The sequence below is a fragment of the Spodoptera frugiperda genome, chromosome 8 (assembly GCF_023101765.2).
Source record: "Spodoptera frugiperda isolate SF20-4 chromosome 8, AGI-APGP_CSIRO_Sfru_2.0, whole genome shotgun sequence".
Lineage (NCBI taxonomy): Eukaryota > Metazoa > Arthropoda > Insecta > Lepidoptera > Noctuidae > Spodoptera > Spodoptera frugiperda.
The window spans coordinates 7,910,296-7,934,420 of NC_064219.1; the positions used below are offsets into that span (position 1 = coordinate 7,910,296).

Here is a 24,125-nt window from a genome sequence, read left to right on the forward strand (position 1 = left end):
GATAAAACCCAATATAAAATTAAGGATTATTTTCCCGTACATCAAAATAACCATATACAACACAGTAATATAAGTTTCGTGCTTCAAAATCCAGCAAACGCATTACGATTTGTGTCGAGCACAGACTACACAGAATATATTCGACATCACGTACCCACCATTCCTGACTAGTCATTTCAAGCGTCAGATTGAAAAATGTGCGTTACATGTTCGTACTATGACACAAATACTTTGAAAAAAATACGCATGTTGTGAAACAACCTGTATACTAAAGGTAGTAAAATATTTTTTTAGAAAAATACGAACTAGTTTATTATAACAAAGATTGAGCGTTCCATTTTCAAATTCAATTACTTCTGGTTTGGATTTCTAAGTCTGTGTATTCTGAGAATACCAAAAAGATTGTACAAGTCAAAGATGAAAAAATTTGGTAGTTTCCTAGGTCAAAAATAAATTATTTTGACATTTCAATATAATAAAATATCCAAAAATAATCGTGCTTTCAATCATTAATAGCTAAAAAAAAAACAGTATATCTAGACGATATACTTATTTTTAGCAAATTTTAGAGAAGTCTACTATTCGACGCAAAAACATTATAACGTCATAAGTTGCGATCTCCTACAAAATTCATAGAAAAGTCACGTTTTTGACATTTTGATAAAAGTATTGAATTTTACTAGAGTAGGAAACTATCGTATTATACAAATTCCAACATACGTAACTTTTCTTAAACAAAAAATTCGCTTAATTTTTCTGCAAATGCACGATGACGCGATGTCTACATAAACACGGTCCTTAAAAGTTCGTCATCATGGGGAAGTGTTCTCAAGAACTCACTTAACGCGAACTTCATTTTACGCTCTGTCGTATTACATTAGATTTTTTAAATGGATTAATGAAATGATAGATCAAGTTTACGAAATTATAAAATAAAAATGGGTCTGTTTGCGCTAAATAGTGTGTGTAAAATTATGAAAAATCTGATTAAATGCGTGATTTACGGCATTGACCAACCCTTCCCAATCCCGATTCCCCAACAATCCTTAAATTCTTAACCCCCAAAAGGCCGGCAAAACACACTTGTAATACTTCTGGTTTTTTAAGTGTCCATGGGCGGCGACGTTTGCTTACCATTAGGTGATCCGTCTGATCGTTTATTGGCTAATTCCACAAAAAAAAATTGACTTACTCAATATTACATTCGATTAATCACTTATCTAGTGAAAGATATAAAACTTTAACATACCTACTATAAAATACAAGCCCCAAAAAAACCATTAACCTCCTTCACGCATAATCTAGCAACCAGAAAAAAAAGAAGAAAAATATATTATCCTAACAATAAGCGGTCACAATTTATTTGTACATACATACAAATACATAAAAATACATCGATGTTCTTTGAAACGCGTTCCTTAGTATAACGTGACGTCACACTAGTGTCGTGTCGTTTCCGTCCTGTGATCGTCGATGGGCCGTGACTATTGCCTCCCATTTGTCTCCGGCCCGTACAAAGGAGCTGAAAGCTTTCATTCATCTTATGGACACTGTATTCTACCTGTGGTTACTCTACATGTTGTTTTATGATAGTCGATTTTAGTTCATGGGTGATAGATATGAATTTTTAATGGCAAGTTTTAGTACATAGGTTATAAATGAATTAAGTAGCTTTTCTTCAAACTGACCAGAGATATTTATTCTGATATTAGTTCCTTAATGTTATTTAGAATATTTAATGAAAAGCTACTAAAGAAGAAATACAATTAAAAACTAACTCAGTCTAGTAACCAAAATTGTATCCAAAAACCAACAATTCGTCCCTTATTAAGTTATTTAACAAGTGTTATTTATATAAAACAACAAATAAAAGTGTTTGCATACATAACATACATACATATGTAGTTAAATTAACACATAAACACATTTATTTTACTCGTAATTAGTGAACAATATGTATCATTATGTATTTAGTGGCCATAAATGAGGTGCTACACAATGCTCTTCGCATGAATCTAAAATATGTAGTGTATTTATATGCACTTTGATATTTACTCACCATTAATATTTACTGCATAGAGCAAATAAAAAGTATAATAAATAGTAAATACCTAAGGCATTAAGACCGTCTATAATTGTTTAAATATGTCCATGAAGTAGAATCAAAAAGTATGAACTAAAATTCTACTAATATAATGGATGTTTATTACCAAGTGCCGTACTCAGAGACATTTAATGATTACTTAAACTATTCCTTAGTAAGGATTTTGTTCCGAAATAATTGCTAAGGACTGGCTTAAGTAACCAATAAATAACGGTATGTTCTTTTTCACCTAAAACTGCTAATCGAATTTCAATGACGCACAGAGGTTTTATAGCCTTGATAATTTGGAATAGCAAATACGATACTTTTTACCCGTGTTACGCAGCCGAAGTCGATAGCTAAACTTATATGTATAAAGAGACTATACATATATTTAATGTAAACAATGTATATTTAACAAACTCAAATACAAATTATCCCCATATATTGAAAGTTTGTAAACAAGAATTTATTTATAAAATAAGTGTGTAATATCTGAACTACTCGGAGCTGAGAATTTGTATTAATTAAACATTGAGTTCTTATATTCAATATACTACATTATTATGTTGTTGGATAAGGTATTTATTTACCTTATTTCTGTCATAGTACTAAGTTTAGCCAGGATAGAATGCACGCGATTGGTGAGCAACTAGCTGCCGTGCAACTTGTCGCACGAAACAACTCTTTATGTGATCCACAGATTGTTGTTTCGGGTCTGGGTGTCATGTGTATGTGAAATTGTAGGTTTGTAAACGCACCCACGACACAAGACCAAATCTTAACGTGGGACAACGTTTTTTTTAATAAATTATAAATAGAATACTCTAGTTACTCTTCTGGCGATCATCGTAATAGCTGATTAACACAATGAACGCCGTGGTGGTCACCGGTGACCGACGTTAACGGAGGATTTGCCTTCAACAGATTTCTGTTGGCAGTCAAAGACTTAAGGGACAGCATATTTAACAAAGACCGAGCAGCGACATTTCATAATTGATTTCGCTACAACATCCTTTACTCCTCTACCTATCCTTACATGGACTTAAAGGCGATATGTTATAGTAAGTGAATGTTTGTTAGAAAAACGTTGAAAATATATATTTTTATATGAAATTCTATATAAGGCTTTTCCTTGAAGCCGATCTCTAAGCATCATACGGTCAGTAACTATAACACTACTTGATACAAAACGGACGCGACAAGCGTTTCTTCATGTAAAAAACAGTAAATCAATACATACCTAAGTACTTTTATAGAGGACTTTACCCTTCTATTTCTGTCCGTCTGTCTGTCTAAGGAATAATGCTCCCTGTTTTATGATTAGAGGGTCGTTCCAAACTAGTTAGGTTTGTTGGTAAATATTTAGAAATGGTCCTTATTGCAGACTCCACGAAAACTAATCAAACACGTAGGTGTATGAGGGCTTAATACGGGTTTGTTTTACGTTTAACGAGATCAAATTTAGAATTAAATCGAGAGCGCGTTCGGTGCTCTGATTGGTTGGTTCATTCGTGCCGGCCAATCAGAGCGCCGAACGTGCTGTCGTTTCGATTTCGTTTAACGTGAAGCAAACTCGTACTAAGCCCTCTACATATAAGATATATTTTTGGAAAAGGTAAGTATGTTGTTTTAATAAAGAATGAAAAAGAATAATATTTTTTAAATGCGGACTGTTACAAAGCTTATGACGTCACGATGATTATAATGACTATAATAAAAAAACACGTCTGAAGTTATATTTCAAATGAAAAATACATTTTAAATTGTTTTTCTCTATTCTAAGCACAATATAAGGCATTTTATTAACTTTTTGACAACAAATAATAAATAACATAACAAATGTAACATTAAAAAGAACCGCCCGAACAGGGACTTGAACCCTGGACCCTTGGATTAAAAGTCCAATGCTCTACCGACTGAGCTATCCGGGCCGTAGTATACTCGTTGAAATAGCAACTTACTAAGAAAAAAATTGGGTCACACGGCTAATAAGAATATTGTTATCGCAACATTTTATACAAAACTGTGAATGTTTCTTATGTTTTTGTACACGATAATATTGGTGACTTTACTTCATTCTATTTGTCACAAATTTTTCATACTATTGTTAAAAATAATAGAAGACAATAATATATTGCTGAAACCTAATGTTTTTATAGTTATAAATCAAAAGAATCATTTCAATCTTAGTATTACAAGGTTAATCATATATTAATTAATCATATAGTATAAACGTTGTGTTATAATAGACTGGCATATGCAAGGTTATCGCTTCTCTATAACCTTCAATAAGCAAGGTTACATAATACGCATGACTATCTAGTATCTAATTCAACTAACGTGGAAAATATTTATACATTATTTTTTTCCTCTATAACTTCTATTTTTTTCTCATGTCTTTTTTCAAAATGGCCGCATACTAAACTTCTTTAAATGACTTAAAAAAGTAGGAGGTTCACTGTTCGACCTGAATGTATGTGTGTATGTTTGTGCGCGATTATCTCACGATTGGCCGAACCGATTTTGATGCGGTTTTCAGAAAAGTGTTTGTTACATTTAGGAGCAGGTTTTAGTATATTATTGAAGTCAGATTTTTTAAATGTAGTTTACTGTTTTTTTTCGGATTCGGATTTCGGAAGTCGGATTTTTTAAATGTAATCTAAACGACCTCTGCCGATATCAAGCTTTCCTTTGCATTCAGAATCTCTTTTAGCTGGCATGATTAAAACATATAAATAGACACCATAGACATTCACTTCTGTATCGATTGAAAGGTCTATAGGGGTCGGGTAGAAAGGTATGTAAGACAAACACTAAGAGGGCTGAGTGGTTCATATCCGGGAAAGTTCTTTCACGCAACGACCCGGGTCGAAGCCGGGTGAAATGTTCGTTACTCGCTATTTAGTTTACTTTCAAACTGGTCGCTGAGCTATGCTAGTTTTGTATTTTGGTTTGTATTGGTATTGTTAAACGGACGGTACTTTTTTTTGAGGGGGAAAAATCATCCAATGACTTCTCCCACCTTGGACGAGGCGAGAGGGAGTGTCAGACTCTTACTGACTAAAAACCGTTCCTTCTCCTGAGCCGGAGCTCCGGTAAACCCGCTAGGTAGTCCGCAGCTCCGGATCAGAAACAGACGATCCTAAGGTACGATTTTACTCAGCAGTATTACAGCTGCAGAATCATAGTTTCTGTAAATTGAGTGATTTTTTGTCCCACTGATACATATCACATCCAAGTGCAAATATGAAAACTATCGTGAGACATATTAAAATATGCGTGCGCAGACGCGGCGACATCACGTAGCCTAAGTAAGCTGCTCATGATAAAGAGTCCATCTGTGACTCGAAACTAGTAGAGCTTTTTCTATTCATTTATGTGAGTATACCGTGCTTTTTAGTTAATTAACAAATATGAATTTCAATTAGATACGATCCACCAACAATATAAAAAAGAAACAGTGACAACATGAAATAAACGTTAAATATGTAATGATACAATACTAGTGTAATAAAAAATATTAAAGCCAACCCCCAAAGCGCCGCAACGGTTATGAAGACCTAACAGTACATTGCTAGTGCTTCCAAAAGTAATGAAAGTACTTCCAACAAATTGGTACCCAGACCCACTACTAAAACTCCGTAACCCGCTTCAGCACTCAGGAACAAATGTACTCTTACCTACTTTTTTGAAACCCCCTAAAAATTTATATTCATTGTTATTTTTATTACAGCTTATTACTATAACGCCTTTAAAAGAGGCTCGTTTACAAATTCAAAAGTACGTAAAATATTATTGTGTACGTCTGTACGTACTATGATCGAAAAGTGTGTTTGTAGGTCAGCCGAATATCAACAAAAGAGGGGATAAAGAACAGGGGTGGGATACGGTGACAAGGTTTACTCGGAATTCGGGGAACGTCCCGATTTTCTCCTGACTAGTAAATGAGGGTCGTTAATGCTTCCCAGTTATGTTTAGGAATAGCTTTCGATTTCCTATAATAATAATATTATTGAGAAACTAAATGGTTTCTTAGATTTTCTTTTTTTATTTTAGGTGTATTTAATGGCTAATTATTTTGAATCTTCTTTATACAATAATAGCGTCTGTTTTTCTTCGAAGTCAAATCAGAGGTGTTAAGAGTGGGCACAATACAAGCATTTATAATAATGCCATGTTGATAGGTCAAAGATTGTGACGTCGTTGCCTTTTTCTAGAACACTGTCCTATAGATAGTTAATAAAACATAATTGTACCTCTAGATTTCTAAATAGTGTCAACCGTTATCCCGCAAAACGTCACTCGTAGCATGGTGACATTAAGTAGGGTGGCCTCTCTGAGGGAAAGTGGCGATTCATCATATCTTGCCAGCCCTTACACTACGTAATTGCAGGCTTGGAAAATGAGCCGATATTCTAACTTATATTTATCGCCGATGTTACCTAAGTAAATGGCTTAGTTTCTTACTACATCTTAACTTTGGATTAAATTCAAGTAGTTCTTAGCTAAAAGCCGTTAGACGTACAAATAAAACTTTTTGTAAAAAATATAGTCTTCCATTTAGTAAGTAGTGGTTTTTATTTGTAATTGAGACAAATAAATTTTTGTGCTCAGCTTACAAACACTACTTAAATTACCTCTCAATGCAATGTACCACTGTAAAACTGTTACTTATACGCCTACCACTTGCTTAAAAGGTTGTTACGTTGATAATAGTTAATGACATAAACATTTAATTATATATTTTTTTTACTTTTTGTCATAGTTGATTGGCATTAAATAATAATAATTTCACTATTAAGTTCGATTTAGTAGAATGAGTCTTCTAATAAAACCAACTATGATAAGTAAATGTACCAAAGCCAAGTAATAAAATCGAGAATGAACTACTTATTACAATGTTTAGTCTTAAATACATTTATTATCACAATACTAAAGCAGTCAGACGAAAACTAATTATTTATTAACATAAATCGCCGTCTTAACAGTGTACCTCATAACATTCATAGTCCAAATCCATTTGATGCCACTTAACACGTATTACTGATGAAATATTGATCATAACGATGGCTATAAACAGTAACAATAATCTCTAAGGACCTGGTATTATGGTCGTTTTTCCCTTTCTTCTCTCGACTCCAGTCGTTTCGAGCTTCCAGAATTTTTACCTTTGAATTTACTCGCAAAATGCGAAGTGAGTAGACATGTTCAAGAGCCTCCTTGACTTTACTGTAAATAATAAAGGTTTTTGTTTCATATCTTTTAAGTAGATTACGTTTATCTATTTTCAACTTTATTCTAGTTATCTTAAGAACCTTTGCCCTTATTCGGGGATTGGGATCTAATTCGGTTGCGTATGTAACGTATCTGTCTGAGAATAGATTGATTGACAACCCTAATGATGTCATTATTCTTTTGTTTCATAGTGTACTGCAAAAAGTTTGGCTTAGACGAAATGTAGTGAAATAAAATGGAAGAAGAATTCGATAGAATGCAGTAACAACACTTAACATTTAAATAAAATTGAGAACAAAATCTAGATTCCGTTGTGAAACTAAGAGTTTCTCTCACAAAAGCCTAATAAAACGTAGACAGAAAAACAAAGAATTGAAATAAAACGTAACATAAAGCGGGGTTTAATTAGACAGCAACCTTGATCGTGACCTCCGGAATCAATATAAATTCTCCAAGTTCGTGTGAACTAACCCAATTCTGAGTAAGCTGAACTTGTTACTGCGGGAGCGACCACGGCGAGATTTTAGCGATATTCCTAATTGAGCCAGGGAGCTAATAGCTATGATGGCGGACGCCAATTAAAGCTTATTGATGTCGCTCGCTGTAGATCTTCGGGCGACCCTCGTCTCGTTTTAACCCCGTCTAACTCCCTTACTAATAATTAATCAAGCAATTAAGCAGATCCGTGAAACGCGGCTGATATTTTCGTTGCTTTATGAACCCCTGGTACCTACAAATAATGGCCGCGGATAAGACGACGTTCATCTGAGATGTTACGAGACCTTTCTCAATGATGCTTTAATAATTACTAATTTGATTTCTGTCTCAAGTTTACAGAGGCATTCTATTTCTAAATCCAAGCACATTAGGTACATTTTTGTTTAACTATCGCAATTCGAAGAGGGTGAAAGAAAATCGCTGTATTTTCACTAACTTTTTACCGTTTAGTAACCAAATAATTGTCGTGGTGGCCCGGAGGTTTAAGACACCCGCTCCTCATGCATGAGGATGCGGATTCGAAACCTACCAACGGCAAGTACCAATGTGACTTTTTCCGAGTTATATGTACCTTCTAAGATTATTTAGACACCACTGAAATATCGTGAGGAAACCTGGCCTTATAATTTCCGATTATAAGTTTGAAATCGCCAACCCGCATTAAGCAAGCGAGATGATTAATGTTCAAACCTTCTCCGTGTGAGAAGAGGCTTTGGTCAGCAATGACCATTAATAAGCTATCCATGATGACGAATCAAATAACGTTTTATTTAATGCAATTAAGATACAGTTCGCTAAACATAATTGTAGTTAGATATTTAACTATTTTCATTAGGTACAATTGAAGGTCGTATCCCTACGACCTTTAAACTAAAACTATATCACAACAGATTTTAAACCTTCTGTCACTAATAATAAGATACTTATTTTTATACTCTTAATGAAAGTTTTCGCGAAACAAAGAGATATCTTAATAAAGAGTCACTTTGACTCCATTTTACGGTGATTAATTTGACTTAGAAGTTGGAAAATTCCATAGATAGATAATATAATTGAGATTGAACGGATTTCACAATAAATTAACGTTAAGAGTTATTATGAAATTGATGTTTGAGACGTATTTAGATTATGATCAAGTGGGCGCTTCATTAACCGAATTTTAGTAAGTACGAGTATTCAAAATGTAACGTACCTAGCTAGAGCTATTCGCTCACAGAAAGTACATACATGAGAGAGATACGAGATGTGCTATGCTACGTTACGTAGATGCTTTGGATATGCGTTTGGCTTTCACCAATCATATTCATTGGTTCACATAGCATAGCACTGGTGAAATCGGACTCAGCTAAGTTATATTTTTTATATGGAAAAATGCGTGCTATGGATGGCTTCCCTACTATCGATACATAGCATACTCGAGCTGCACATCTCCCTCGCACAACTGCAAAGTATAGTAACAATGGTCATGTAAACATAGTTTGAATAGCTAACTATTATACGTTCGTCGCAAAGCTACATAGCGTATATCTGGTGGAAAGGGACCCTTATTCTCTATACAATTGAGATAGCTAGAGGTGTTGTTATACAACCATGTAAAATTTTTGACTAAGTAATTACATTACTCATATTAATAAATAACTATCAACTCCAACATTCACACTTACCATTAACACTACCTAGAAATAAAAACACCGAATCATTTTGAAATGTAGATTCGTCGCCTAAGCGTAGTCCCATTATGAAAAACAAGCGCGGACTCTTATTTAACGATTTTCCTAAGACAAGTTGGGACGCGGGACGAATGTCAAATGGCATTTGATTTGCTCAAGTTATTGTTTACTATGGTGCTTAGCTATGGCCACCCTCCAATATTTGGGGAGAATAACGATTTGGTTCGAAAACTGTTATACAGCTTTAGCGAGGCTTTACTTAATTATATTTCGTTTTGACTTTTGAATTGTTTTGTAGAGGTGGATTTTTTTGTAGTGTAGCAAGCAGTACTTTTATTATGAGTTTGCTTTACGTTCAACGAAAACGAAACGAGAGCGCGTTCGGCGCTCTGATTGGTGGACTCCAATAAAGCAACCAATCAGAGCGCCGAACGAGTTTTCGTTTCGATTACATTAAACATAAAGCAAACTCATACTTACATGTGTGTGTTATAAGCTAAGATTATGGATGTAGATTCCTATGCAACAAATAGTATGAATGTCTATGATTTTACTACTATGCTTAGTTCTATCATTCTGATATTATTATTTTTTTAGTCTATCTTTATCACGCTCGTCATAACTACACGAATAGTGCGGTGTGTGATCCACAAATCGTTTTTTCGGTTACCTTGTGTTTAAGTAGGTAAAGTCATAGACATAAAAATAGACAAATAGTACATGAACTTTAAAGATAAAATAGTAACCGAACATTTCTATTGAAATTACATAAAGGTACATTAAATCCTGGCACAAATACCTCTCAAAGTAGACAAACCAAAGAAAACAAAAGACGAAATTCGAATAGAGAAAATATTCGCTATATTTTTGTGTAAGCATCGTTTCGCAAGTGTACCTTGAGGTATTAACCGGGCCGGACTTGAGTCGTGGTGGGTCGCAAAGCCTTCTGAGCCGGGCGTTTGGGTGACTGCCAGCCCCCGATAAGCTACCGCACATAACATTACATATTTCTTATTTAACCCCTGTCTAAAAATAGCCCACCATAATTGCTGATGCAGAAATTACCTCCAAATGTTATTAAATTCCCTCAAACAACGCAATTGAAGAAAGTAATAAAGATTTTCTCGCTGCGCCTGAAATCTGCCTCTGTGAGAATAATCAACTATTTTTCTTACGGAACTTTATGTGGAAACTTTGTACGGTTTAGGTTTTATGAAAAACTTTTACAATGACGTCACAGCGGACTATAAAAACTTGAACCTCGTTTCGCAGGCAAACGACAAAAGGAAATCGTGGCCTTTATATTCTTTTTACGACCCAAAAAAAACTAGGGACGTTTGCCTAAACGCCTACCGAATAAAACGAAAAATTAATTACAAGATGTTTAAAAAAAGTGTCAATAAAGCGCCGGAATTAATTTTGGTTAGTTTGTTAACGTTACTTCTTGTTGATTAAAGGGTAGGGAATCTTAATCCATAGTATTTTCCTTTATTAAAACCTCTGATAAAATATATCATTATCTCTAATTTAATAAAATCTACGACACACTCCAGTTACATCAAAACTTAGTAATGTTAACCCTAAACCTGAATGTAGTCACGCCAATAATATTTTCAATCAAAAAACTATCACGCAGAAAAATCTAGATCAAAAAACAAATACTATACTTATCTCAATTTTATTACACAGTTACTAGAACACGAAAATAGGTCCTCAAAATTCAATATACCTGAACTTGGTATTAATATGAGAATACTTTATGTAACTGAGACCTATTGGAACGATGTTGGGGCGACATATACGTACCTATATATCTCATATAGTCTATCACTTCACAAGAATCACTAGATTGGAAGTACTAAATCATGTTAGATCAAGTGTAAAGGCTTGAACAGAATATGCTTGTTCACTCACTATAAAGTCTATGAACTTCATGAGTGCTCTATTGAAGTATACATAAGTGAATACGTATTGGGATGTAAGATTAAAAATTAGAAATTAATATAAAGCCGAATTGTGGAGCCGAGCCACTAATTAAACACTTCAAACGCGTTCAAATGGTATTACAATCTGAACTACGCTTTACCGCCGGGCAGGGTGGGCAAAGAGTAGTGTAACGGTTGGATGGTCGCCAAACCACGGCAGGTAATCCCACAAATGGTCGCGGTTGTGTCCACAGCCTGTGCACCGATATTTAGTTCACTAAACTGGCTAAATCACCCCGCATTTTGGGTGCAGCTTACAAATGTTACAATTATTAGATGCAATTTGAACCTGACAGAAACACTCCACCATCGATCGGTTAATTAGCTATTTGTGTTTTGTTTTCAGTATTTAGTGCAGCTGGATAGTTATAATACAATTTGTTGTTCGTTAAAAGTTATTAGCTTTCGCTCTGAATCGAAAACATTGAGTGTAGAGTGGATAATTAGTCATAGTTCAGTGATTTCATTGGATAGTGTTGTAATGAAATTTTGAACGGTTCATGGTGAAAACTTATTTCACGTAGATAACTGATATGAGAATATTCTAACTCATTAAATTACTTTGTAGTGGTTTTCGTATTTTGATGAGGTAAAACATGATAGCTCCTTAGTCTTTCTCTTAAAATTCTAAGCGTCTTTCGATGGTTTATCCTCATTAAGATAAAAGAAAACATTCAATCATTTTCTATCTTAAATAATATACATAATTAAAAAAAAAAATACTCAACCGCATCTATACTTGAACAAATCGGCTTTTAACGCAAACATAACAAAACGTAATCACGTTTTGCACAAATATGCAGCAGCCTGCGATCTCTAACCACTAGATTAATATGACACGGTCCGTCGAACAGATGAACCATTTGCTTTGACGGGTTACGTTGAAAACAAACAAACAAACAAAAAGTGTTCAATCACTATTGATATTGGACTCGCTTGCTGACAAGCCACTTGTGTTTGTATCGCATGTATGTGGGTACAAAAAGAAACATTTATTGATTGACTAGTTTCTGCCTGCGGCTTCGCTCTCCCGTACGATAGAAAGTAACCTATATGTATGTGTTTTTACAGAACATAATTTGTTACAACATCCCGATCCCTTCAATCGTTTTGACGTGATTGAGTAACAAACATACACACAAACACATATTGGTATTAAATTATTAGTACCTATTTATAACATTTTGTTTTATTGGTGGTCTTTTATATAACCTTTATTTATCCTTCACTAATGAAGGCTATAAATGATACTGCGTTTAGCAAATTATGTTACAAATCCTGCAAATGATTAATGAATCCTTTGTAATGTAATGTGAATCTTTCGCTATTATATCTATCAATCAGTCCTGACTATCAAACCGGCTAGCCACGCCAGGCAGTCGAAACCATTTCACCAATAAAGCACTAAAATAAAATTCATTGTCTGATATACAATAACACTACCGTAAAACTAGCAGTTCTATTGGGGTCCTATAAAAGTTTCCAAGTATTCTTCAATGGCCTTCTTCATCCCCCTAGCCTAGTGTTCGCTCAGCCATCTTTCACAAACTCACCCCTATTTCAACGATACTTCACCCCAAGAGTCTATTGAGGTACGGCCTTCAATCATAAAATCGAAGTCCAATTAATTTTCCCTTGGAATACATAACCCCTCTTTACTCACTGCAAACCGCTTTGACAAAAATGCACATCAATCAATGTTAGATTTGGCCACAAAAAATGAGGATGTTCAAAAATTGTGCGAGTAGTGATATTTTCAGTAACATGAAGGTTTTTTTTTTGCAATTGTAAGCCAATCACGTCAGTTTTTCATAGGTATGCGACATTTATATCAGAAACTGCTCTTAGAGACCACGTACTTAGTGCATGTTTAATGATTAATTTATTCAATAAATAAATACCCTAACCACTGTATACTGTTAACTCAAATGATATCCCTCTCAATTAATTTAAATAAAATAACTAAGCTGAATAGCTATCTATACACATTATACATTTGTATCTTTTCAAATCACATAGCCCCGTAAAATACTGTGACATTAAACCCGACTCACCTATATCGAAAGTTTCCTAACATTTAGACAAAAGCTATAAACGTGCCAACTTCTCGCCCGATCCGTTGATAAACGCTGCTCCCAATACCGAAACTTTCAACCAAGTACGGTCTAAAGCCATGATCGATACGCCTGCCTACCTATTAAAATTGAATTTGTTTTACTCAGAATATTAACTCTCAATCGCCTTTTCAAATAGACGTCAAAATATCCAAATCATATTATTCAAGATCGGTGAGTTTGAATGAAAGGGTCTTCATATAAACACACAGAATATTACGTCGAGAACAGACGCTAACGAGTCTAATCTCTTGTTTCCAACGACTTAAGCTTGTTAGTGCATTTTAGACTAAAACGTTCCACAAATCGCTTTTATCTGTAGTATTTCGGGCTATAAGCAGACGTAGCAAACCTAATGCCGGTTGCCCCGAGAGAATCCGTCGTTTCCCGTAAAAGGTAAATTCGATTCAAACGCGAGGTGTTGGGCTTTTCTTGACAAATTCACATCATATCCCCGATTGTCTGTGCGACCGTAAAAAAAGGTCAGTTTTATTACGCGGACAAGGAAATGTGCGACGGTTAGTTAAACAAAGAAAATTGACGTTTTCGCAATAAAAAATTATGTTAGGTACTCTGTATCGGTCTTTAATAGATTCGGTCGGTGCAAAGAAAAGCGAAAATAAAATGGCTGCCTCAATAAAGATATTTCACTCGAATAGTTCCTGTTGGTTGACGGGGTAGATAGTTCGTTTTTTGTGGGGGACCGTTTTTTAGATTGATATTTCGTTGTCTGGCTTTCGAGAAAATTCCGTTCGCAACATGCACACTGAGCGAGCGTGTTCAAATGAATTAGTGAGGATTGGCTCGCCGTATTCGAGTGGTTTATTCGGAATTTTGAAAAACTGCGTTGTTCCGAGTTGTTAGTTTAGTTTTAAATGATGATATGCGCGCCTGTATTGGAGTGCACCAACATTTTTAGATTTTTATTAGAGTTTATTAATAATACTGGCTGCTCGTTGGGAATGGAATATGATTTAACTTCTTTTTTATTTAACACAATGTCTTTAAAAACTAAATATAGGACATATCGAATACAATAAGAAAATAAAGCGATCAATCAAAAAAAAACTTGCCACAAAGTTCACTTCTAAGCGTATCAAAATCAAGTTTTAAAACTGGGAAAACTCACTTTCTCTATTTTTTTATTCATTCAAATACCGTGTGGGAGCAAACTGCAATGTTTTTTCTTTTTCGCGCCAACAGGAATGCTCCGCCATCTTGACGCCATGTTTGTTTTCAAAACCGCTGCTGCCATTTGTCACTCGCTGCCAGCTTTTGTCTTCCTCCGAGGTATTTGTCTTCGCCTAAACTGAAAGGAGTGCATTATTTTACTTCAGTTCCTATTGTTGAAATACAATCTCAATCTGAATTCAAACGTGGGTTTAGATTTATACTTTGTACTTCAAATATGCTTTGGAATAATATTTCACAATTGAAATAGGTGACACGTATACGTTATTATTTTGAAAACACGTAGGTAAAAAGCAAAGATTCGCAACAATACCGAAAGGACAAAATCCCTCACAACAACTCTTGAAGACGGACAAAACTTCTAACTATGTATATTCAACAAACTAAAAAAATATTCCCACAACACAAACAGCGGTGACCCAACAAAACGAGAGAAAAAAGATACAAAATCTATGTGAGACCAACAATAGACCGCTTCGACAGAGGTTTTACCGACGGAAACATGAAAGGGAATTTCGAAACGCGTATTCCCTGGATTATTCGACAACGAGCACCTACCCATAACTACTTTTACACGTTTGAATTTCGAATATGTAAATAATAAAACCGCCAGTCGAACACGAACGATTCAAAATAAATTAAAATTATTAAAATCATTTTAAATAATATTTTATCAATTTATTTTTATAAAAGCTGCCAGTCTAATATAGGTTTCCAGAATCAGTGTGTCAATAAAGATTTTAATACCAATGTTTATTTTACAATATTTTGCTACGGGCAACATTGACCACAAACAGATTATTATGGATAGTGAAGCTGCAATGTTCATCGAAATAAATATTTGTATTCTCGGCGCAATCCTTTTTATAATTTCACGTTGAAATAACTTGTTTGATTTATTTTGTGGTTCGAATATCAGACTGTTAATTATTTCAACAGCTCGGCACGTTTGCTTTGTAGACGAATAATATGGTTAAAAAAAATTTTGGTACTTCGGTTTTATTATAATTATTGTGTAATTGATTAAACAAGCTTGATTAAAATGGAGATATAATAGATATTTACGTAACTAACATAACATTAAAATCGAAGTCAAAGCATTTATTTCAATTAATCCTAAATTAGGCACTTTTGAAACGTCAAATTGAATTGTCAGTGAAGCTAGGTGCTCGTTCCAAAGTATAGCTTCGATTGTAGTAAGAGTTCCAATACCAACAAGCAGCAATAAATATGTGAAAACTTACTTCGATAACATAAAAATTGGTTGGATGTGTAACGAAGTAAAGGGTTTTTCAACAAGAACTTTGTTTTTTAATTAGGGCAACACCAAGAACGTGCCCGTTTTTTACATTTAATTTTTACCGGTATTCGTAGTAGGTGCTTTGGCAATTGCTACAATGAATTCAATTTCGCTCAAAAATTGCATTAAAATAATTCAAATTCACTATGAAAATGGTCGTTCTGTTAAAGTTACATTTCGTAAAATTCGTGATATTTTCGGGCAACATAATCGTCCTTCTGAGATCGCTATCAAGAATTTGGTCGCGAAATTTAAGTCGACAGGCTCGGTACAAAATGTGCCAACATCAACACGTGTTCGACCGGGTAGTTCAACAGAAAAAATCGCTGCCGTGAGCCACAGTGTTGAAGAAGATCAAAAGTTATCAATTTCACGACGTTCTCAACAATTGGGGTCATCCAAAAGAACAACATGGCGAATTTTGCGAAAGGATTTGGCTTTGAAGCCTTACAAGATTCAACTGGTGCAGGAATTGAAGTTCACCGACCATTCAAATCGCCGTAGATTTGCTCAGAACAACCTGTTGGTTTTTTTTCAAAAAAACATTTTTTCAAACGAAGCACATTTTCATTTGTCAGGGTATGGCAATAAGCAAAATAGCCGCATTTGGGCTTCTGAATATCCTAAAGCAATTATTGAGAAGCCTTTGCATGCTCAACTTGTCACTGTGTGGTGTGCTATGTGGTCTGGAGGTGTGATTGTTAGGAAAGTGATTAAAAATTTTGATGAAAGAATCAACATCTGTCAGCGTGGTCCTGGTGGACATTTGTCAGATATCATTTTTCATTCATAATTGCCAAACTTTTCTCTTTTTAATACAATAAAAAAATTATGCATTTTCCACCAAATTCTTTATTTTATTTTGTTTTAAAAAACAAAGTTCTTGTTGAAATACCCTTTATAAACGCCCTTTATTACAGCTTGTATAGAAAGGTAGGCGCCATGTGTAGTGTATCTGTATGGTTACAGGAGACGTGACCGACTTGCGAAGGTTCGACTCAGAAATGTTCGATATATTCCATTAATTAATTAATTCGTTTCTTTCAATTCTTGTCGTTGATGAACGAAAACTGATCGTGATTTAGTAAATGTAGGCACATTACTAAAGGTCATGTAGTTTCAATAATCTAACCGCTACTCGTCCCGTGCGCGACTCAAAGAGCCATCAGACCACCATAGACGGGGGCCCAGTAAGGCTAATGCCTGATCCGCAGCAGTGGCCTGCCTAGCGAGGTTACCGGGGCTCCGGCTCGAAAAGTACGAGTAGGAACAGGGAAGTTTGTAGTCAATAAGAGTCTGACACACTCTCTCACCTCGCCTAAGGCGGCAAAAATTATTGAATGATTTTCCCCCCTCAAAACTAAAAAGTAAATATAAGTAGGGTAGCTGCATACATAACTTAATATTTATCTCACAGTACTATCCACATATCGTCTATTTTAATAGTTCGCAATTAATTCTATCGAAACATAATAATCGCGCATCCCTACCGAACCCGCTAACGAAGCAGATACACCGATACACATTTCCACCAAGTAATCGTGACCCACATACCAATAATTATACACATCCCTGAAATCAGCGTAAAACAGATTTGTAACGAAATCGTACGGATATCAATAGCTCTTAATTGATGGAGACGAACGGGCGCGATCCTTGAGCAGTGGCGTCATCCAATTAGCGAGCTTCCAAGTTCGAACGTGATCCAAAGATGGCGGCCATAGATTGGACGTATCGCCCTTAACTAATAGCTGCTGTTGGCCAGACGTGGGGTCCGTTTGTATTGCGAAATGTTGATGAATTAAACTATTTGTTCGTCTCTACACGTTTTCTTTTCGTGTTGATGTCTGTTAAAACATAATTACATGTAGGTAACATGATCGAAAAAATTTAAGAGCATTGAAATAAAGTCAACATAAATAAATCTTGAGATAATTATAAGTAAAGTGTACCAAAGACACAACTATCAATGTACAACACTTAAAAAGCCATCCCTAATTGATATAAGAAACAAAAAACCTTTAAAAGCTTGCGTCTCTAAATGAAAAGACAATAACGCGAACGTCTGCGCCGTGTAACAAGTCGCCTTGTACGCAAACAGAGGACTTTTAACAAAACATACATTGTTTTGTGCCTATAGATAATGAAACACACATTTTTCGCAGAAGCAGGTTCTATAAACAAAGGGCGCTCATCCCACTTTCAATTCAATTCGCGGTAACGTAAATCCGAGCGATCAGGGAGGGAACATCGCCAGATTACGTGGAGCACCCGCTCCGTAAAACATTATTTTTCTCATTCAATACGCTACTATTATGTACGTTATTATTGTCATTAGTATCGGTTGTTCTATTTGTATGCTGTACTGATGTTGCTCATGTAATCATATGTCGTATTTTTATACCTATTTTACTTCGAAGAGTTATGTAAAATACATTAGAGTTAGTCCTTTCGGACTTAAACGCAAATTCAAAACCAAAATTACGTATTAATCATGACTTTCCTAAAACATCAGTTTTAGAAGACCAATGAGGTTTCAATCAAAATGTAGTACCTATTACTTGCAAATTAATCAAAACTGAATAGCTATCGAATTCCAATCAGACGTAAGTTTTCTTTGAGCCGTCAGCCATAGATGGCAAACAACAAACCTAATTGATTAGCAATCTACAAAGAACCGAACACTTTGTTCTGACATTTATTTGGGAGAAACAAAAAGTACTTTAGTACGGTACCTATAGATACTTGTTAGTTACCAACCCACGCTTCTGAGGGGAACAAATCCACGAGATTAAGTCATCGAAAAATTTGATGCGTGCTCGCCTCGCACCCCACCGGCTTAGCCCAAGGTGTGATCCGTAACCGCGCACTTCCATTGACGATGTGTCGCTGAAAAAAGATTTAACGGCTTTACTCGGCTCCAGTTATTTGGAGTGACAGCTTTGCTGACTATACTTGTGTAAGAGGACATTGTTTTTTTGCTGCGTTGCAGAAATTAAATGTCTAAATCTCCTTTGATGGATGTTTGTGCGACTAGATTCGCTTTATATTTTTACATCAACGTTTCAAGATCAAGAATTACTTAATGTATTATGTAGTAGTCGTAAAATGAAAATAACTCAATTTACAAAACATCATCCAGATAAGAATAAATACATAACTATAGTTTTGTTAACAGCTGTCCCAATTACTTCCACTCGTGCAACATCTTTTCAATAAAATCCTTAAAGCATTTACCCGTAAACATAAGCGTGTACCAATAATAAAGCGCAGTAAACACGACTTTACCGAACTACAGCGGTAAAAGAGAAATAAAAACGTGTTGTAAATAGGGCTGTCACCGTCACGTATCACGGAACGCTTTCCTTTACAACTGGCAACCTTTGAAGTCCGAAATAAGTTCACGAAATCGCTGAATCGAGACAAAAATGCTACAGCTTTTATGTTGAAACTGTCTTTCATTGAATTAAGAGAGTAATTTCTCGAGATGATGCTGCTACACTTAAATAAAATTGCATTTCAGCAATGAAACTATATAATTCCAAGTCTAGACCATACTGCCACTACTTTAAAGCCATTCACACAAAAATACTTCTCTAAAAGCACCTACCTTCTAATCACTACGAAGGTACCATTTAAGCTGCTTACGTTGAAAAATAAAACGGTCATTATTTCCACTAAGCGAGCGTGTACAAGAGATTTGGAACGAATCTTTATTAATACAGCGCGTGGGCCAGACGTGCGGACAAAAGCGAACGGGGGCAGGGTGAAAAGAATTAAAAAAACGGTGTAATAAATAAGTTTAACCCATAAAATCAGTGGTTGACCTCGGTGACCTGTCAAAGGCAGCCCTTGCACGATAATACTAGACTTGACCCCGATTTTGCGTGCATTTCAATGGGGGTCAGGGGCTTGCCATTCGTGCCGGAACTGGGTCGCCACGAAATGTCCACCAGAATTACGAATGCAATCAGGTTTGTAATTTGTTGATGTTCATTTGCTTTGTAATTGAATTTCTATTTAGTTTCCAATTGAAATTAATGGACTTCAGGAAGCTATTTAGGAGCCAAATAAAATTTGTTACTCTACGCTACTGACTGGATTATCATCAATAAATAACAAAGTCACAATACATTTCATTTTGAGCAAAGTCTGCAACTCCAACACACAAACAATGCAAACCAATAAAATTAATGTATGTATGTATACGAGCCAATAGAATCGCGACAACTATTTCCCATCATAAAAATGACATAACCGTCACACGGCCGTTAAAATCCGTTTCACATCAAACTATCTGTGTTTGACATCTACCATGGATGTCACTTTATACGGTAATAAAGCCATGCTCATCCCCATAACACTTCCATTTCCTATATCTTAATGGTTGTTCAGAAGCCATAAGGTTTTATAACTTGCATCAACGATGCTATGTTGTTGAAAACATTATCATTGTACTGCTCTGATTGCATTCAAGTACGCCATTTTGAATTTTAATCTGTTTCAAATAGTGCCTGTTTACTTTTACGCGTTTTGTAATTTGTTCTTCTCTGTGGTTAAAAATCAATTGCCGTTCGTTAGTCTCGCTAAAACTCGAGAACGCCTGGACTGATTTGGCAAATTTATGGTCTTTTTAATAAAACATTGTTTTGTTATTAATAAACGTACTTGATCTTCACCTCTAGGTTACTATAACCACAAGAGACAAGTTGTAGATCAACCGCGACTCGTCAACAAGTATGTCAATAATATTGGATTACAAGTTTGAAGTAATTGACAAAGTTACTATGTATTTCGGCTATTTCCAACTGTTCTCAATTTTCATTAATATTACTAGTTCAATATAGTTTTCATTTTGATGTTACTAACATCATTTTATGAGCCTATTTCTACGATATGCGGCTCTTTTAAGGGACCAAAATCATCCAATGACCTCTCCCGCCTTAGGCGAGGCGAGTGAGAGTGTCAGACTCTTACTGAACCTACTCCTGCTTTTCGAGCCGGAGTCCCGGTAAACCCACTAGGTAGTCCGCAGCTCCGGATTAGGCATCAGCCCTACTGGGCCCCATCTGTGGTGGTCTGATGGCTCTTTGAGGCGCGCGCGGTACGCGACCTGCTGCGCCGAAGGCACGGGTCTGGTTCTGGTTACTCGCCGTCCGCACGATATATGGCTGTATTTGGTCCGAAATAAAACGTGAAAAAACATACTAAGTAGAAACAGTAAACAGTAAACTGAAAAAAAAAACAGAGTAACTAAAAATCATAAAATCCTTTGTCCAATTTTGGCGTTGAATGTTTAGCACAACAGACAGAAATAACGGGCAAAAACAAATAAAGAATCAACAATACACCGCTCGGAGACCATTTGACTGCGAGTAAATTATGATTTCCTTTTAATTTCTCCGAGAATTATGTATCCGTTTCGATATTGCTTTCTTCCCATCTTTTCTCCTATATTTTATTATTTACAATTGTTATTTCACCGTTTTAACGGTGAATTGTTTTTCAATAACTAGTTTGTGAGAAATTTGCTAGAAATAGCCGTTGTACTCATATTGTAGTAGGTAATTGTGAACATCATATTAAACATTAACAGTTTAAAATGTATGTATGTATGTTAACGTCATACACATAATAACTTTATTGTTAATTCAATTTCATTTGTTTTATTGAGGTCAAAATAATTTGTACGCAATAAATGGTCGTATAGTTGAACTAAAATTACAAACATGAGTGCTCTTTATTAAAAAGATTTAAATGAGCAAATTATTTTTTATTTTATACTTAGTTAAATATTTTAAATGTTTAATACTAATAGTAATGTATTCTATAAGTAGTATTTAAACATGTAATATATGTAAATAGTAATGATAAAATAGATTCACCAGCTTAAATCACAAAAATGTCTATGATACAAAGCGTAAGCTACTGATGAGCAATTGTGAACAGCTCTTGAAGTCTTGAGCAATCGAAGTTTCATTTACGTTAAAAATAATCGAAACGAGAACATCTTCGGCGCTCTGATTGGTTAGTTTATTCGAGCCGACCAATCAAAACGCGTCATTTAGATTACTTTAAACGTAAAGCAAACTCCTATACTTAGTATTACAATCGCCATTTCTTCTACATTAATAAAAACAAATAGAACAACAAAGCCAAAAGAACATCGCGTCATTAAGGTTATGTTAAAAGTTGCATTTCCAAGTTACAACGGAGTCTCTAACCGCTAGACTGCGTTCAGCAATCATTAATGTGCAACAGACGGAGATCTTAGCTCTCTAGATTCTAGAACAATGTTTCTTTTTATTTCTTTTATGTACCATTCGTGATAGAATACGTAATTGTGGACACGACCGCACGTAGCACACATTCTACCCGTGGCTTTTGTGAAAGGCGATTAAGGGATTACAGCTGGGGTATTAACAAAAACTGGGAACGCCAATTTGTGTGATGCGTCGCGAATTTGTGGTTTTAACAATTTTCATGTAGTAAAGGTTATTAAAGTATTATTTTTGAAATGCTCCGTCGATTTTATAGTCACAAAAGTGACTGATTAACTTCACTTTGGGCAGGTATTACGTATTGTTACTCGCAATACTGACATCTACCAATGTCGTTCTTTAATAGAACACAATACAGCCTAATTTCTTTTTACCAAACTTTCTCCTTAATCTCATGCATATTAAAACCCAAAATAGAATTAAACACACATGCAGAGAATTATAAATGAATGGACATGTTAAGTATAACTACGCATATCTCAAGGGTTGAGAACAATGGCTGTCCCTCCTACTAAACCTTTGTAAGGGTCAGGCCCTTACGATAACATCACACTACCAGCCAATCTAATTTAATGTTAACAGGCCGTACGATGTACGAATATAATTCAAAATTATAATGTACGCTTATAACTCTACTTTCAAGTAGGTACAGATAAAATAATGGATTCTTTTTATAAAGTAAAATAAATAATGTTTGAATTTAGAACACTGTTCACTAAACATTGAACATGTAGAAATACAAATGAACATAGACTATAGGCATAACATTCATTTTTAGGATGTTTACTATTCTCAATAATTACAATACTTGATGCGTTTTCCATAAAATTCGAATTAACCAAAAAGGTTTTAACATAATGGCGCCACACAAATGACTATGTTAGCTACACCGAATCAAATTTCGAATAAACGCTATACGGCTTTCATTCGAATTTCGAATGGACGTTATTTACAGATTAAAATTGGATTCACATTTTACCGATTAAATTAAATCCACATTTTAATAATGCGTTTGTTAATTTTCGAACGCTAGGTATACGTCAGCTACTCAAATATTCACCGAAGCGAAAACAAGAGAAATATTTTGTTCAATCGATGTAAGTGGCTTTCGAATATTTTGATTTGATTTTTATCGAACTGGAAGCGAAATAATATAATTTGTTATTGTAGATAAAATTTGAAAAGGATTTGAATTACCTTTTATGTAACCTTTATAGAAAGTGGGTTAGAGAACAATTTCTTTTTTTTGTAATTTTATGATAAAGTAAAATGCCATTGTATAAATACAATTACTTTTATGTTTGTACTTATATTTTAAAACAATAAAAACGATTATTCTATGGCAACATTGTTGTCTATGGTTCTTCCATGTTTTTAGTCTGTGTCATTTTACGCGGGAAACAAAAGTCTGCTCGGAGATTTTCTTACAGATATTTATACAATCTGAAATCGGTGCAAATATTGATAAGTGGGCCTGTGTGTGGACATTTTTGTCGAATAATAAAGCATTTTAAGTAACTGCGTCTACGAGATAATGAGAAATAAGGTAAAGTCGATTATTATTTTTAATAATTCTGTACAAGTCTCCAATATTTGCCTAGTAAAACAATTGACTAGAAAAGAACGATTTGTTAATTGTTCTCTCGCATCAATATATTATACTCATATGTGTCTACTATACTATACTTTGAACTAACCCAGTTTAAAAATATGCCAAGTAACGAATAACATTAGGGTTGACGAAAAATATTCAAATGTAGAACGT

General features: G+C 34.9%; 1 protein-coding gene and 1 non-coding gene across 3 annotated transcripts in view; one reads left to right on the forward strand and one right to left on the reverse strand.

Moving 5' to 3' along the window:
* Nucleotides 1-24,125, forward strand: part of LOC118275285 (zinc finger protein 541) — a 288,113-nt gene that overhangs the window by 230,520 nt on the left and 33,468 nt on the right. The window contains exon 1 of one of the 2 annotated variants that reach the window (XM_035593195.2): nt 23,781-23,906. The exons of the other annotated variant lie outside the window; for it this stretch is intronic. Coding sequence (XP_035449088.2) covers nt 23,895-23,906 — 12 coding nt within the window. The 5' untranslated portion in view covers nt 23,781-23,894. Of the gene's footprint in view, nt 1-23,780; nt 23,907-24,125 lie in introns of those variants that run through there. 2 annotated transcript variants of the gene reach the window in all.
* Trnak-uuu (transfer RNA lysine (anticodon UUU)) lies at nt 3,945-4,017 on the reverse strand. Its single transcript has one exon. It is a non-coding gene; the product is annotated as a tRNA-Lys (tRNA).